The following is a 16,886-nucleotide window of genomic DNA, read 5'->3' on the forward strand; positions in this document are numbered from 1 at the left end:
ATGTAATCTTTCTAAATTAAAATATATATAATATTTACTTGCATTAAGTGTTTTAACATTTTCAAAACAAAAATCTTTAAATGTTATATAATAATAAGTAGTCGAATTTAAATCATGTTAAACCTTTTTGGAGGTTATTTCCTAGACAAGATAGTATTAGTACGTACACAAATTCCGGGTTGCTACTGTGAATTTCCTTTTCAGAAAACCCTCATAACTTTCTATTACCTTCACTCGAGATTTGAACCCAAGACCTCGTCTACGTGCTCCTAAGCTGGTTATACAAATGAGTCTTTAAATAAATATTGTATTTGTACTATTTTGTAATATCTCTGCAATATTTGTTTGATTAAAAGCCTGTAAATGTTTTGCTTGACAAAGACTTCTCATTTGAAAAGGGTTTGGAGCTTATTGCACCACGCTGCTCCAATGCGTTTTGGTGAATACATGAGGTTTTTTTTTCTGGTTTGAACATGCAATCATCGGTCAAGATTCACGTGCTCTCTCAACTTTCTATACATCATTGAGTAATTATAAGAAAGATTGCGATAATAATTAATATTGATGAAATAGCCAGAACCCATTTAATATTAATTTGAATAATGTACATACTGACTATTTACATACATATAATATGACATAATTCTTCGTAAAATTTACTAAATAAATTTTTACTATAGATAAATATTGCAGATGGTTGCAGTTGTGGTTGAACGTTCGATACTTGAGCCTTTTTCTGAAAGAAAAGAATACTGAATACCGAAAAAAATTTGAAGTAGGTTTTGACATTGACAATTATCAATTTTGACATTTTAAAAATAAAATAATTATTACATTATTTTCCAATTCAAATAAAAAAAGTATTTTTTCATTTTTATTTATTAATGAAAGCGTATAAGTATTAAATTTCTTTATGAAAACTTAAATAAAAAAATTACAAATGAAATCAAAATAAATTGTTTGCAATGAACTTTTAAGTTCGCCTTACAGTTTTAAGCCTATACTGTGTTATTTTAATGAAAAAATGAATGCAATTGTTGGTTTGTGCCATTTTTGTGAAGCTCATGGGCCTCGACCATTGTTCTGTACATTTACAACAGACAATGATACACATACAACTGAGTCATCGAATTGCGCAGTTCAATGTAGTGGATGTACTTCTGTAGGACCTGAAACTGTTTACGTATCAAGGGATGATGATGGAATTATTTTTTGTAGCAGAGAGTCGGTTCCTAACGCTGATGTCACAGCTTTCTTGAGGCAGGCTGCTCTACGAAGTATTACTTGTGAAGTAAATATTTGTTTTAAAACTATTATGTAAACAAATAAATTTCAAGCAAATAATATATTAAGAAACACACGATTCATAGTAATTCATTCGTTATTTTATAAAATTCTCATTAACTTATAAAGTGTTTTAGTTTCTTATTACTTTTTAGGTGAGTTGGAGTAAAGAAGGTGGAGTGGTATACTTCAGTGATACCCAAGGTCATGTCCTGAGTCTCATGTTTCATTTAAAAGATACAAGGGCGAGGGGTCTTAAAAGATTATTTTCAATAGTTGTTCTGATGAAAGATAAAATGTTACTTCTTAATGTAACTCCAGTACTTTCGGAACACATGCAGGTTAGATATAAATTAACAGCTATCGTTAGTGTTTATTACACTAAAAAAATCACACATATTATTTAAGTAAAATTTATTAGACAATATGAGTAATAATGCAATTTTTTATTATTGTAGAAAATTGCAAAGGAACTTCAACAATTAGCAGATATAGTATATGATAATGAACAAAGTATTTGTTCTCAAAGAGCTTTGAGGCTGAAAACAGGAAGAAATGATTTTGGCCAGTCTAGATCTCTCACACAGCTCACAGGTACATATTTCTTGTTATTTTATATGATTTATTTAAAATGTATAAAACCAGAAAGGAGACAAAAGCTTAGTGAAATGTATATAAAAACAAAGAATAACATAAATAATGTTTGTTTTCAATTTAGTATAATGTCTTCATAACATTTTATAAATTAATTTTACTTGAAATATATAGTTAACCTAATTATTGTGAAGATTTTTCTTTTAACTTGTAGGAGACGATGATATTTTTAAAAAACTTCATTCTCATTTCACATGGATGCTAAGGACGGGAGCTGTAACTTACTCAGAAACCCTTTATACAAGTCAAGATTTACTTAAAAAGTTAAACCCTCAAATGACTATTGGGACGATATTTGATGAAAGTGCTTGTATGGTGACAGAAAATGATGATAGTATGTCTCTGAGAGAGCTAGAAAACTTACTGACAAATGCTGTGTTTAGGATAATTCTATATTGTACTTTGACAGGAATTGATGTGAGTCTAAGACAGAAAAGTTCTGGCTTCAAAATATAACAACCTAACCCATTTCTGTTGAATTCATTCATTCATTATTAAATATATTTTATTTAAAGTAGTTTGTTACAGATTGAAATAAAAAGTAAACAAACAGAGCCATCAAAAATAATAAATTGTTTATCAAGATTATTGCCAAGCTCTAATAATAATACTGGTTTAAAGATCAGACCGATAAATCTGGTACCAGCTACACAGTCACCAGATGTATGTATTTTAGAAGAAATGGATAACAGTAATTTCAGTTGCAAATGGAGTGGCACATTGCCAACCAAATGTATGTTTTACACTCTTTGATTTTTTCTTCTAGAATTTAAATATTTAAAGCATCATTTCAAATGAACTGTTGCAGGTCCTACATTGATGAATAAAATAGTGAATGCTATGACAAACACAAAGTTCAATGATGTTGTTTTACATCAACATATAAAATCCTTAACAGTTGAGTGGTTAGGGTAAGAATTGTTTTTTTATATCATGGAACTTTGTTATTTCACATAATAATAATTAAGCTAAGTAAAGACCAAGTAATAATAGATGATCTGTTTTTATCAAAATTGTATTGTCTGTATAATTACTGAATTGGAAATAATAATTATTTTAACTATGTTTATTGCAGAATTGCTAAAACTATCAAGATGGCTTTACAATCTTCTGGAAAGCCAGATGCAGTTACGAAGTTAAAACAAATATTAGGAGTATCACCAAACGATGAATTGTTGGTGAATTATTGGTCACAATCATTCTGTTGTTTATAAGGCTATTATAAAAAATATTGATTTACTAATTGTTATTAAATTATTTTTTTAACATAACTCATATTATTTATAATTCTTATAATACTTTTCCACCCTAAAAAATAGATAATTACTTTTCCTTGTGATCAATAAATGTAAACTAGATATGTATTTTAAAGGAATTATAAATGAAAACTCAAAAATAGGTAGTACTCCTTATATTAAAAAGATTACACATTTGAGCGACGGCTCGGTCTTGAACGCTCATGGCCCTTTGAGCGTACATAAGGCTTAGTGTGTGAGCGCGGTGCACCTGGTGCAGGACCAAAGTGACGTACAGCTTCACGGGCATTTCTACGTCCTTGAACCAGAACAGTCTTGCGGCCGGTAGGAGCACGGAGAGCCAACTGGTCGAAAGTTAGAATCTCACCTAGAAAAATAATTATATTTAACATATTTGACCACATTTAACACAAATTATAAGCCAAACATAAAGTTCAGCCTTATTTTTGGCTTATATATCACAATGGAACCAAATAGTTTAAAAAAAGATGCAATAGGAGAATTACTGTTTATTTAGGCAGATTGATTGTCAAGAGTTATTATTAATTTCAATTTATATATTATAGACTATAAACAGCTGAAAACTGAATTGTATCATGAGAATGTAACAGATATTCATTGTAGTATCACGAAGTAAAAGGTCAAACTGGTAACATATATTAATTCTAGTTAAGCATTTTATTATACTAATACTAATAGTACCATATGCTATAACACAAGTTTACCCATTATAAAGGTCTTCTTTATAAAAAACATCATACTAATGGAGATGTTCTACTGGTTACTAATAATTTGATAATGTATTCTCATGAAAGAACAATCAAGTGATATTCTGTTGTAACTAAATATATTTTCATTAAATGAGTTATAATAACCTTAATAATATATTAAGGGGCTGAACAATAATAATTAAATTGACAATATTATATATTTAGCGAAATATAAGTTTGTATTAAGATATTCTGAACTATTGGTAATTGTTGTTTTTATTACAACTTATTAAGTTATTATAATAACTAAAAATATTCATTTATTAATGTTTTTTGTTATTGAATACAAAGGTTATTAATATAATTTATATATAATATTTCGTCTAATTTGTATATATCCGTGCTTGTAGGGTTAAGAGTCATATCGATCAATTAAAAAGGATAAACATTAGCATGCTACATAACCTAACATTTTTAAACAATAAAATAGAATATAACATTACTTACCTCCAGCAGCCAAGATACGGGCGCGTGCCTTTTCAGTCACATGAAGTGCAGCAACAGACATCTTAGGTACTGTATACAGCCTCACGTCGTTGGTAACGGTTCCGACAACCACGGCAATCAGACCCTCACGGGTGGGTTTCTTCATGTGGCGAGCAAGACGTGACAAAGAAATGGGCGCCCGGTTGATACGGCTCATGAACAGCCGTCGCAAGACAATCGTGTTGAACTTGGCATTTGTACGTCTGGCCAAATATCTGTATAACTGTCAACAAAAATTTAGGTTAGAATAATAAGACAATTGTGATCAATGAAAAATGATATAACTAGTAATTATCAAGTAAATTAATTTACATTTTCTTTATTTACTTACTTTAACAAGTAACCTCAGGTATACATCCTGAGATTTAACTTCGGTACGCCTAACTTTCCTGTCGTGTTTATGGTTGATGTCGACACCCTGAAATAAATATAGTAACACATTTTAACTTCACTGCTTTAACTGTAAATCACTTAAAACTTTAACACTGGGTTGATATCACGAAGATTTTTATGGATAATTTTTATTTTTCTTTGAGCGAAACTCACCATATTGACAACCGGAAGAAAAAGAGAGTCTATAGACAAAAACAATAATTGACGGAGCTTTCGATGTTACCAGTATGCGTCTGTCAAGAACAAAAAACCATAGATATGTGTTTTTCAAACTGGCCAACGAAATAACAATATTTCAATTAAATTGAAAATATATTTTATTTAATTTAAAATATTGAAACAAATGAAAGGACCACTGTCTTAAAACTGTCGTCGTGACAGACCACAAGTTTCGACCGCCGTTTTTTCGAAAGGGATGGAATTTAATTCGAAACATCGAAAACTATCAAAAAGCAAAAATTCTGTGCGTACTGCAACAGCTACTAAGCCACGTTTAACAAAAAGGAGAATTATAGCTCGAAAAAGAAAATGTGTGTGTCTCCCTGAAAATTATTCTGTAGTTGAATTTCCGGCAATATGGAACGAGTTAAGACAAAACGGTCAATTATGTGATGGAGTAATCGTTTGTAAAGATAAGAAATCTATTCAAGTACATCGAGCTATACTTTCAGCAGTTAGTCCTTATTTTAAAGCAATTTTTGTAAATTCATTAAAAAAAGGTAAACCAGAAGAAACAGAAATAATCGTAGACGTCCCTTCCTATTATATGAACTTAATACTTGACTATGCTTATACGGGGACATGTGTAGTTACTGCTGAAAATGTGGAATATTTATTACCCTACGCTGATCAATTTGATGTCGTTGGGGTTATACAATTATGTTGCCAATTCCTTTTACAAGAATTACGACCTCACAACTGTCTTGGAATATTTAAATTTGCCAGGTGTTATTTCTGTAGTGAGCTAGAAAATAAAGGAAAGTTGTTCATAAGACAAAATATTGCGAGAATATTGAAAGAATGTAGTGAATTCAAATTACTATCTCACGAAGAACTGGAAGATATATTACGCGACGATGAATTAAACGTTAGAAATGAAGAAATAGTGTTTCAAGCTGTGAAAATGTGGGTAGAGCATGACTTAGAAAATAGAAGAAAATATATCCCATCATTATTATCTTGCGTGCGCTATGGTCACATCGGCTACAAATATTTTAAGTCAAAAATTTTACAGTGGCAGCCAGTCATTGATGACGAAGTATGACAGATTATAATTGAGATACATCAGTATATACGATAGCTTTATACTTAAATATTATTTCGTTATAGAAATGCCAGGAAGCGTTGTATCCAGCTGTAGTATTTCTTACTGTTTTGGACTCGAGGCCAGATGGGGAAGCTGATCTTAACGATCCCTTAGCGAGACCACGAATTCCTTACGAAATACTTTTTGCAGTAGGTGGTTGGAGCGCTGGCAGTCCAACAAGCTTTGTTGAAACTTATGATACACGGTATTCTTTTAGGAATTATTCTAATTACGTATACCAATTTATTTTATTTTTGGTATGTACTGCAAAATTATAATTTACTTTATTATTATTATATAATGATACTTTTTTATTTATAGAGCGGACCGCTGGTTTCTTTCTATTCATATGGACTTATCACCTCGTGCTTATCATGGACTGTGTGCATTGAATAATTTAATATATATGATTGGCGGATTCGATGGCAGCGACCATTTCAATACCGTTCGATGTTACGATCCGGTTGCCAACACTTGGCACGAACGAGCTTGCATGTATCAAGCAAGATGTTACGTCAGTGTTGTCGTTCACGGTTAGTTCTGAATCCTGACAGCTAAACCGGAAGAAACTTTACCAGCCCAAGTTATAAACATTTTTTTTCAGGAATGTATTAGTATAGTAAAGTCTTAAGCCAATTTGGTTCGATATCTTTTATTTTTCATTGTTACACTGTAATTCGATTATTGTATAAATTTGCGTTGTATTTTAAGTTTCCTTGATTAAATAGAAAAGTGTGTTTCAGATGGGTTAATATACGCATTAGGTGGTTACAATGGACGTACTCGTATGTCTTCAGTCGAGCGCTACTATCCACAAAAGAACCAATGGGAAATGACAACGCCAATGAATAAACAACGCTCTGATGCTAGTGCGGCTTCACTTGGAGGAAAGGTGAGTACTAGGTTTCACCTAAAAACCTGTAAAGGATAACTGTAAAATATTTCCACTTGTCTAACTTTTCATAAATTTGTAATATGTAATAGATCACATGTATCGATCGATGCATCGATTGAAAAATGAAAAAGGCACTTAGCCGATGATTTGAAAGCAATATTTGCGAATAAAAATCTCGGAAGTACCGGAAGTTGACGAAATCGAAATAAAATGATAAAAATGTATATGTATCGTAGTCAATTCATGGCCAAAAAAACTGTTTTCAGAAACTACATACATTTTTCTGATGTCGCTATCGAGATATTCGTAGTTAACTTTTGACGTTTCAGAAGCGTTCTGTAAACTGTGTAAACTGCTGTTCAACTCAGTACATTCACCTTATTGGAGACGTAAATGCGACAACGCAGCACTCGACAGTATTTATAATATATATGTACATAACGACATAATATGCATATAAATAAAATACACTTTTTTATTACAAATTCTAAAATGCAAACCAAACCAATGATTCAGCATTGACATATCGACATAAAAATGAAACCTAAAAAATAAATAGATGAACTGCGGATTTGACCTTACATACATCTATAAATCCTTAAATAGGTAAAATGAAAAATGTTCTTAAGATAAGCAGTTATTTGCAATCAATTAAAAATATTACGATACTATGTATTTACTTAAAAAAAAAAAAAATTATAAATATATAATGTAATATCTGTTTTCAAAACTCTTATTTGATTTGTACATCTATGGTTTATCTTTGTGTCATTAGACTTAGAAGTGTTCCGAGTGATTAAAGAGAAATCAAAATTTTATATTTAAATGATTGATCTCCCCGACTAAGTTAAGAAAACGAAATAGTTTAATTTAGTTTTTTTATTAATCGAACAATGAATAACTAGTATTAAAATATAAAATCAAAATAGAAAAGTATTAAAAATGTTCAGTTGGTAGTAAATATATGTTTATATTAAAAAAAAACTAAAATCAAACAAAAGATTAATTGATCAAACAAGAACAGTCAAAACAGTAAAAATACATGTATAAAAAAAATTCTATCTCCCCGCTGACTTAAAACAACTGCTTTATGATTATGAGACCGATGCAAAGAGTCAAATTTTATTACCAGTTTATTTTAAAAGCATTTTTTCGGTTTTTACAGTATTTATTATTTAATTATTGTATTATAAATATTACTTAATGTTTTAAAATATTAAAAAAATATTTTTGTAAGAAAAATCATTACAGATTTACATAGTAGGAGGTTTCAACGGTCAAGAGGTATTGAGTTCAGCTGAGATTTTTGACTCCGAAACTAAGCAATGGAGTTTCATTCGGTCAATGCTCAGTCCACGTTCGGGAGTCAGTCTAATTGCGTACAGAGACTCATTGTACGCTTTGGGTGGATTTAATGGTTACAGTCGTCTTAATACTGGTGAATGCAAATTATTTTATTATTAAGGCATTTCGAGACATTTTTCGTTATTGATTACATACAGGTTACATAGGTACCATAGACATTGGCTCGATACGTTATTCTTTTTTAATTCAATTGAAAAATAAACCCAAAATTGTTAGAATAAAAAGTTACTACTACAAGAATTTTTAATGTTAACTAATACTATTATTAAATAAATATTATAAAAATACTCTAAGCAATTATTTTTTCAAATTAGTTTTGTAATATTGGGCTTATATGTATTTTAATATTATTTTTAAAATATGTATTTAAGTTCCTTAATGTGTAAATTTGACTATACTGCCATCGACACTGAAACAATATTTCACGTTAAGCTCTGCTCGGATATTTGTATAAGTTTCAAAATAACTTGATGACTTAATATATCAGAAAGGAGGTAAGATAGTCCCCTTATGAGAGTACTATTTTTACACAGGGGAGCGGTTTTGTCCGCAGCGCGGTAGCGAATGGCAGGAAGTGACGGAAATGTTTAGTGCCAGAAGCAACTTTGCTACAGTCTTGCTGGACGACATGATTTTTGTAATAGGAGGTTTTAATGGTTCGTTATTTTATAAGCTACTAACAATTCAATTATATGTTACGTGTTTTGAGAGTGATGGGATATTTTTTTAACCGGATAAGTGAGGTTTTATGTTAGATTTTCAACTGGAATGAGAGTTCAATCCAATTCAACATTTCTGTGCCGAACGTCAACGAACTGTTATACCCCTGCAGCTTACTGCTGCAATGTCAGCAGTATAGGCAGGAGAGACAGAAGTAGGGCTCAGCAGTAGTTCAGTTCTCTTCCAACTTACATCCGCAACGGCTGCCTAAAGATTATTATAGATCTTATTTTAATTCTTTATCTTATTTTATTTCTATATCATATTCCTATTCAATATTCAATAAATATGAAATAAGTGTTTAATTCCATTTATTTAAAAAAAAACTGTTTGTAGAGGGTTTGTAACAGAAAGGTTGAGGTTTGATTGCAAATTTATATTTCTAACTAATAAATTTTGCACAGGAGACATTATAATATTCAAGAGCATACGCAAATCCAATTGCATTTTTATAATGCGATGGGATGGTTAATCAGGACCTAAAAGAGTTCAGGCGACGAACAAATGGTTTTATATTAGGTTTTGCACAGGAGATTAAACACAGCCAACTTCCTACTACTCTGAGCTACTCGTAAAAAAAAAACAATATTTTTATCAAATTGAATCTAGGACTTCAGGATCTACCTTATAAACCTAGCCTGGCTATCAAAGAGGCAGTTTATATTCATATTGTTCTAAAAATATATTGTATGATATAAAATTGTCTAAATCTCATTTTGTTAGAGTAGGTCTATGCCTTGTGGACTCTGTAGTTAAATTAGCGTAAATAGTAAATGAACAAGGCTAAGAAATCAATAGTGATAAACTATAATTATATTATAAATGAAAAAGTAACTCGATCTGTCTGTCTGTTACTTTATCGCGGCCAAACCACTGAACCGAATGTCATAATACTTGGTATGAAGCAAGGTTGAAGGAAGGACAGGGATTTTTCTAGGCTGACACCTGACGCAAACGAAGCCGCGGTCTACGGCTAGTTATACATACATATAGTAGTAACGATGTATGCTATAAATATAAAATTTTGCAGGTTCGACAACGATACCTCATGTCGAATGCTATGATGGAGACACATTGGAATGGTACGACGCAGCTCCTATGAACCTCACTCGTTCCGCTCTCAGCGCTTGTGTCCTCGCCGGTCTTCCTAACGCTCGATCATTCTCATACCTCGCAAAAGCCGTGCCAGCAGCTGGCGCAGATCAAGTATATCATTCATAAAATTATTTCCAAAACGATGATTAAATTTATAGTTTCTGTTTATTTATGTCCCGTTCTGAAAGATAAAATTTAGGTCACCCTTTTTCCATGCTCAAATAATTTAGTATAGATAGGACAGAAATAATTTATGGAATTCTTCTTTTATTATTATAATGCTTATTATTGAGACTAATTATGTGCCTATTTTGCTAAAACGTAGCCGTCTCAGCAACTGTGATATATTATATATTAATATTGTACATAAGACTTTGTCTATCCTATTTTATTTGACGTAAATCATGGTTATTTTATTGATATCGCATTTTGATTGTATTGTAATTATTTAAAATCATGACAAAATATAAAATATTTAGTTTTTACATCGAAAGTCATTTTAGAGAAAAAGGTTTTGAAATAATTTTTTTTATATTAAAAAGTTGTTTGTGATAAATTTTATTTAGGTATTTTTGTGTACCTATAGCTCGCGTCCATTGCAATCGAAAGGGCTGCGTTTTTAAACTCATATGTAAAAATACGATGCAGCGGTAATCGAAAATCCGTTAAATCGTTTGATCTGTGATATTTTAAATAGATAAATAATATTAAAAAATGTAAAATTGTTTATTAGCGAGAAAAATTGTACCCAAGTGAACTAATGAGAAATTGACAAATAAAGTAAAATACAAGAAACGATTTGTTTTATTTATATCGCAATACTGACCGAAGTTTGCAATGCGCCATAGTTACAACGTATTCATACCATAAAACATATGAGTGTCGTACTACGAGGCCTATTTATAGCGGTATACAAAGTGTCCTGTGAACCGTCCACACGAGTCTGAATCGACGTAGGATAGCGAGAGTGGCGTGCAATCGTGCGTATATTTACTACAGGAGGGGAATAGGGGAGGACCGGGAGTACACCCCCCTAACCTCCCCTTTTAGCCCGAGATTCCGTCGCGATCGAAGCACACCCACATTGAGCGTAGTGGTTGCCGCATTCGGGCGCAGTCCTCTTAAAATAGAAAAATTTCGAAATGGAGTTAAAAGGCAAAGTTGCTTTAATAACAGGCGCCGCGGCAGGTATCGGACTCGCTTATAGCGAGGAATTACTGAAACAAGGAGCTAAGGTGAGTCGGCGGTTAAGTAAACGTAAGCCGTTCATGGTGCATTACTAATCTTAAGTTCAAGGTAAAAGGTTAAACTGGGTTGGAAAGAAGCCAAACTGACTGTGTGAGTCGTAAATAATTGATATGTGCGTAAAATACCTAAACGTAAAGTATGTAAGAAAAGATGTCAAGTGTCTTCACAGGCAGCTATTATTTGTATTGATTTTTGCCGCGCCTCGGTCGTTGATTCGTTTCGTTTATGTTTACTTATTTTTATGAAGTATTACAGTTTAAAGTAATGATTATAATCTGTACATACCTTTTCAATTAGTAGATTTTCGTGTTATAGAAAATTAAAATGTTTTTAGATTTTACTGTTCATTTATTTTTTCTGAGTATGTCTTCCTTAATTAGTAGGTAATATAGAATTATTATCACATTAGTCTTATGATAAATAAATAAAATAAAATTTTGTATATTCTTTAATGAATATATTTTTATTGATTTTTGTTGTTGTGACGAAATCAAAAGTTTTAGTCTCCACTTACATGTTATCCTTGATATACTTATATTGGAATTATAATTGTGTATTATTTTATAATTGAAAGTAGGTAAGGGATTTTTTGCTATTCGCTAAGTAAATAAGTAGATACCTAAGTAATCAATTCAATACGAAACGGAAAATATCTTCTTATTTTAAAGCGTGACTTTAAAATAATAAATCACAATAGGTGCTATATTTACAATGTGTTCACAATTAAAAGAGAATTTAAAATATTTGTAAAATATAAACATTTCATTAAACTCGTATGTGTAACCATTTTAAAAGGCGGGTGCGTTTAAAAATTATAAGCCATGTTAATATTATTAGCCGTAGATAAAAAAATATCACTAGAGAGCAAATAAACTAAATAGTACATTCAAATTGCATTCTCAAAAAAAAAATGTCTAAGATTTTTTAATCCTTTGCGATAACCTATAAAAAACGGTATAAACGATGTCATTATTGTACTTAAAATTTAAATATTTGATTACTTAATGGTCGAAGTTAAATTAATATATTTTTTATTAAAATATAAAAGATAATAGTCTAGGAATTAAGAATGAACCCTTTTTTTAAATGTTTATGTCCAAAAAGACGATGAATCGATCGGCTTATTAAATAATCGAATTACATTTTAAAGTATATATTTCTCTTTATTTGTTGTTCATATGTTATTGGTATAAAATTACTATTTTTTTTGAATGATTTTTCATTAAAATACATGATTGTGGTTATTATAGATACCCATTTAAACAAAGAGTTTCGATAAAAAATATTTTAAATATTTATTATTCTTCCTACCAAAAATGTCATAAAGATAACCTTTTTTCATCGTTTCTTTTTTTTTACAAAAAATATATATTTTAGTACATAATAAAAATCAAACCCGGCCAACCAACGATGAGTTTTCAAGTGCCTTGTAGTCTATTTGTATTTATTATGTCTACACTCACACCGATTTTCATTGGAACAACGTTGACGAGTTAGCAATATACTTCTAGTGAAGATGGAAACTTTTGCCCTGCAGTGGGATATTTACAGAGTTCTAGGGCAACGTTTCAAATAAGATTCCATTTTTGAAAAACTTTATCATTAACAATCATCGTGAACTCTTTAAAAAAAGCTGATGACAATGAAACACTTGTAAAAGAAACATACCTATCCTTAATTGAAATTGTTTGAAAGTAATATAATTGATTCTATTAACAAATAAACGGAGTATTCTGAAATTCATTATTATTCATGAACAATTTATTTTACCCTATTGTCAACGTATAAATGAATGTTTTTAATATTAAAGCAGACACGACGATTTAATTTAACACCAAAGAGCTTTTTAACCGAACAAACTTGCTCACCAATTGTAATTGCAAACCGAATTTGGCCATCGTCATTTATAAATGTAAATCTTTTATGAACGCGCTGATCCAATAATAAAAGCAAAGTAAACTTTAATAAATGATAAATTGTTGATTCTGAGTTTTTCAAAATATAAACTAAGTAATTGATTGAAATATAGAATTACATATGGGTAGTGAGTTTATTATTGATAATATGAGGCTATATATAAAGATATTATAGAAACAGGAAAATGTGAATTAAATATAAAGGGATATTTCACGATACAAATTTTCGCTTTGCTATTTTGGGAAATATTAATCTGATAATATATAGGCACTATTTTCATAATATTTATAAGGCATGTAAAATAAATGATATGTTTTCATAAATTATTACCGAAGCCGAAAAACATTGTACACAATATGCATGCAATATTTATTTTTCAGGTATCGCTGTGTGATATTGATTCTGAAATCGGAGAACAGGTGGCCGATGAGTTGGGCGTGAAGTATGGTCGGAAAAACGTTTTATTTTGTCAATGTGACGTTACTGATTATCCACAATATGAAGGTCAGAATTGTTTTTGAAAAATATATTTTTATTTGTGATGTGAAAATATTATATCGACGTTTTAAAATATTTTTTCTAATGGGGACAACTTTGGTTAATCCTATTTATTTTACAGAGGCATTTGAAATGACTATAAAGGTATTTAATCGACTGGATATAGTGATCAACAATGCTGGAGTTATGAATGATAGATTTTGGGAATTGGAAGTCGACGTTAATTTGGTTCGTTATTACTAATATTCAATCAATTTCTGAGCTATATAAACTATATAGTACTTGAGGTTTTTGTTGTTACTTAAAAATTAAATGTATTTTAGAACGGAGTCATTCGCGGCACTCTTCTTGCTTACCGGTTCATGGGTAAAGACCGCGGAGGTCAGGGCGGTACTATTATTAATACAGCGTCGACTGCTTTCGTCAGACCACAAGTCTCAACTCCAATATACACCGCTACTAACTATGCTGTTGTTGGTCTTACAAGATCGTATGGGGTAAGTTTCAGGCGGAATAGTATGGAGATGGAATGGAATGCATTATATTCGTCTTACCTACATCAAATGATTTGTCCTTTTGTAGGAATATATCAAATAGTAAAAAGTAGTAAATTTGTCTATGAGTTAGTTACTTTTAAATTAGTGTTAAATATATTGTTTCAAGAGCCGAGATGGCCCAGTGGTTAGAACGCGTGCATCTTAACCGATGATTTCGGGTTCAAACCCAGGCAGGCACCACTGAATTTTCATGTGCTTAATTTGTGTTTATAATTCATCTCGTGCTCGGCGGTGAAGGAAAACATCGTGAGGAAACCTGCATGTGTCTAATTTCAACGAAATTCTGCCACATGTGTATTCTGCCAACCCATTGGAGCAGCGTGGTGGAATATGCTCCAAACCTTCTCCTCAAAGGGAGAGGAGGCCTTTATCCCAGCAGTGGGACATTTACGGGCTGCTAATGCTAATGCTAAAATATTGTTTCATAATATAGGACCAATACCATGTGAACTTAACTGGTGTTCGAAGCATAGCCTTATGCCCGGGCTTGACAGATACAGGACTTGTAAAAGAGATCCGTAAGCAACTGATGTCCTCGGAATACGAAGCCGCTTGGCAGCGTGACAACGCCAACTGCAAGGCTCAGAGGTAATGCCTTACAATAGAAAATAATAAATAAATTATGTATAAAACGAAACGTAAGATTTCCGTTAAATGTTAGAGACATATTACACGAAGAAAAACTTCTTTGGGTAGAATTAAAGGTGAAATTGTATAGCAACATGACGTGATTATTATACACTTTTGTCACGAGCAAGTAAGCACCGGTTGGTTGCGCTCTTGTTTTCAATGTTTTATGCTTTCATGAACGATATAAGTTGTTGCATATATTTTAAAATACTTGTATATATATTTTTACAGCGATGTTCTTTTTAATCTGTGGCTTATGTTTGATATACGTTAACTATTTTGACTTTTCCAGCCCGGAGCATATTGGGAGAACGTTGATCGAGGTCTTGATGAAGGCTCAGAGCGGGTCTGTTTGGATAGTAGAAAACGGTCAACCGGCAAGGGAATGGCGTGGTTAAATTTTTTTACACAATAATATTTTTTTCAATTTTCTACAATATCTGATTTAGTGCCACGTACCTATATGTACACATATTTTTATTTAATTTTTACTCTAGTATTTTTACAGATAAGCCACCTTGAGAATGTTGCTTGTAGATAATAATACCTATTCTATGTGTTATGTTAATTTATAATGTTTGAATTATAATTATGGCAATTTAAATCGTGGTGAATAGTTTTGTCTTGCTTTGACCTCTAATTGACAAGTCACGAAACTAACGTTATAAACCTTATTTAAACAATAATGTAAAATTTATTAATTTCTAAGCCAAAGTAATGGGAATTAAATAAATATTGTACACTTAAGAACACAGGTGTCACATATGCGACCTCGTAACTTACCGTGCAAGATGTGTGAAGAAGTCCCTAAGCACTTTTTAAAGTACTAATAAAATAAAATGAAATATGCACAAATATCTATGTATACCATTGTTGTGTAATCCTGTATTAAATTAAAATCAGTCTCTTTATATAAGGCTCAAGATGTTTACAATAAGTACAGCTAATAATACTAGCATTAATTGTAATACATAAAACCTATATACTCAGTTAAGTAATTATTTTAAACTTCAAATTATGTGATATGTGTATTATAAAAACCAATAAAATTAAAGACTATTAATTATATCAATAGCTTTAAAAACAAGCTCATGGTTCTTAATTACTTTTAAAGGAAGGAGCGGTAATTGATTTTATAAGATGCTTATGAGCTATTAAAATGATCCAATTTGTTAAATTCTAAATTTAAAAAAAATGGCGTTACGTTACTGGTAAAAAGTTATGTCTAATGTTTAGTACAGTTTTTTTTAGAACTTGTGGGTGATAGGCTTTATGCATTATATACTTAAAGTAATATACGGTTGTGTACATATTTTCTTCTCGTAGTAGTAGTTTTAAGAACGGTATTTATATTTTTTAAAGTGTTTTATAAATTGTAATATAAATTAGGTCCTAAGGTCTTGTATTGCCTCTCACTCATGTATGTAATTATTGGAATTTCTTATCATATTATAGTTATTTAGATCATGTATTTGAGTAATGAATAACACTGAATTATTAAGAGTTACGAATGTATGACATGTTACGCATTTATACGCGTTGAGGGCATCGTGCATGTTTTGTAAAACCAGACTTTACTAATATAAATTCAATCTACTTATCTAGTTCAATTTTGTTTCTTTTTCTATACGATAATTTTAAGATAATTCTATTAAAATTGATACTTAGCAACACAAGTTAAGTAAGTGACTAATTATAAATAGCTTTATTGATGTATCATTATACCAAAAGATGCCCCAGACTTATTTTGTTTGGGTAGTATGATCCTTATAAAACAGTTTTGTACTTAGGTAATTGTTGCAATCTGTTTTA

The 16,886-nt window shown here is 30.9% G+C and overlaps 4 protein-coding genes across 6 annotated transcripts; 3 read left to right on the forward strand and 1 right to left on the reverse strand.

The window, feature by feature from the left end:
• Positions 1-892: 892 nt before the first annotated feature.
• Positions 893-3,203, forward strand: LOC125069239 (folliculin). Of its 3 annotated transcripts, XM_047678661.1 has the most exons (7): positions 893-1,291; positions 1,440-1,625; positions 1,743-1,878; positions 2,093-2,355; positions 2,467-2,671; positions 2,747-2,849; positions 3,014-3,203. In XM_047678661.1, exons 1-7 carry the CDS (start codon positions 1,025-1,027, stop codon positions 3,150-3,152), a joined length of 1,299 nt encoding a protein of 432 aa, XP_047534617.1. In that variant the 5' UTR covers positions 893-1,024; the 3' UTR covers positions 3,153-3,203. The 3 variants fall into 3 exon arrangements, with proteins under 3 accessions (XP_047534617.1, XP_047534618.1, XP_047534619.1); XM_047678662.1 differs by lacking the exon at positions 1,440-1,625; XM_047678663.1 differs by lacking the exon at positions 2,747-2,849 and having other exon boundaries at positions 3,014-3,138.
• A 131-nt stretch (positions 3,204-3,334) lies between these two features.
• LOC125069595 (60S ribosomal protein L18) lies at positions 3,335-5,060 on the reverse strand. The gene is made up of 4 exons (XM_047679144.1): positions 4,997-5,060; positions 4,782-4,868; positions 4,412-4,673; positions 3,335-3,561 (listed from the first exon to the last, which is right to left on the reverse strand). The coding sequence occupies exons 1-4, from the start codon at positions 4,997-4,999 to the stop codon at positions 3,362-3,364; spliced, it is 552 nt and encodes a 183-aa protein (XP_047535100.1). The 5' UTR covers positions 5,000-5,060; the 3' UTR covers positions 3,335-3,361.
• Positions 5,061-5,232: 172 nt separating this feature from the next.
• On the forward strand, positions 5,233-10,567 carry LOC125069592 (kelch-like protein 10). The gene is made up of 7 exons (XM_047679135.1): positions 5,233-6,101; positions 6,173-6,354; positions 6,471-6,682; positions 6,893-7,041; positions 8,296-8,482; positions 8,943-9,065; positions 10,160-10,567. Exons 1-7 carry the CDS (start codon positions 5,259-5,261, stop codon positions 10,348-10,350), a joined length of 1,887 nt encoding a protein of 628 aa, XP_047535091.1. The 5' UTR covers positions 5,233-5,258; the 3' UTR covers positions 10,351-10,567.
• Positions 10,568-11,098: 531 nt separating this feature from the next.
• On the forward strand, positions 11,099-16,035 carry LOC125069594 (15-hydroxyprostaglandin dehydrogenase [NAD(+)]-like). Its single transcript, XM_047679143.1, has 6 exons — positions 11,099-11,459; positions 13,770-13,893; positions 14,009-14,115; positions 14,211-14,384; positions 14,878-15,032; positions 15,367-16,035. The coding sequence occupies exons 1-6, from the start codon at positions 11,367-11,369 to the stop codon at positions 15,470-15,472; spliced, it is 759 nt and encodes a 252-aa protein (XP_047535099.1). The 5' UTR covers positions 11,099-11,366; the 3' UTR covers positions 15,473-16,035.
• The last annotated feature ends 851 nt before the right edge of the window (positions 16,036-16,886 follow it).

The sequence above is a fragment of the Vanessa atalanta genome, chromosome 15 (assembly GCF_905147765.1).
Source record: "Vanessa atalanta chromosome 15, ilVanAtal1.2, whole genome shotgun sequence".
In the NCBI taxonomy this organism is placed as follows: Eukaryota; Metazoa; Arthropoda; class Insecta; order Lepidoptera; family Nymphalidae; genus Vanessa; species Vanessa atalanta.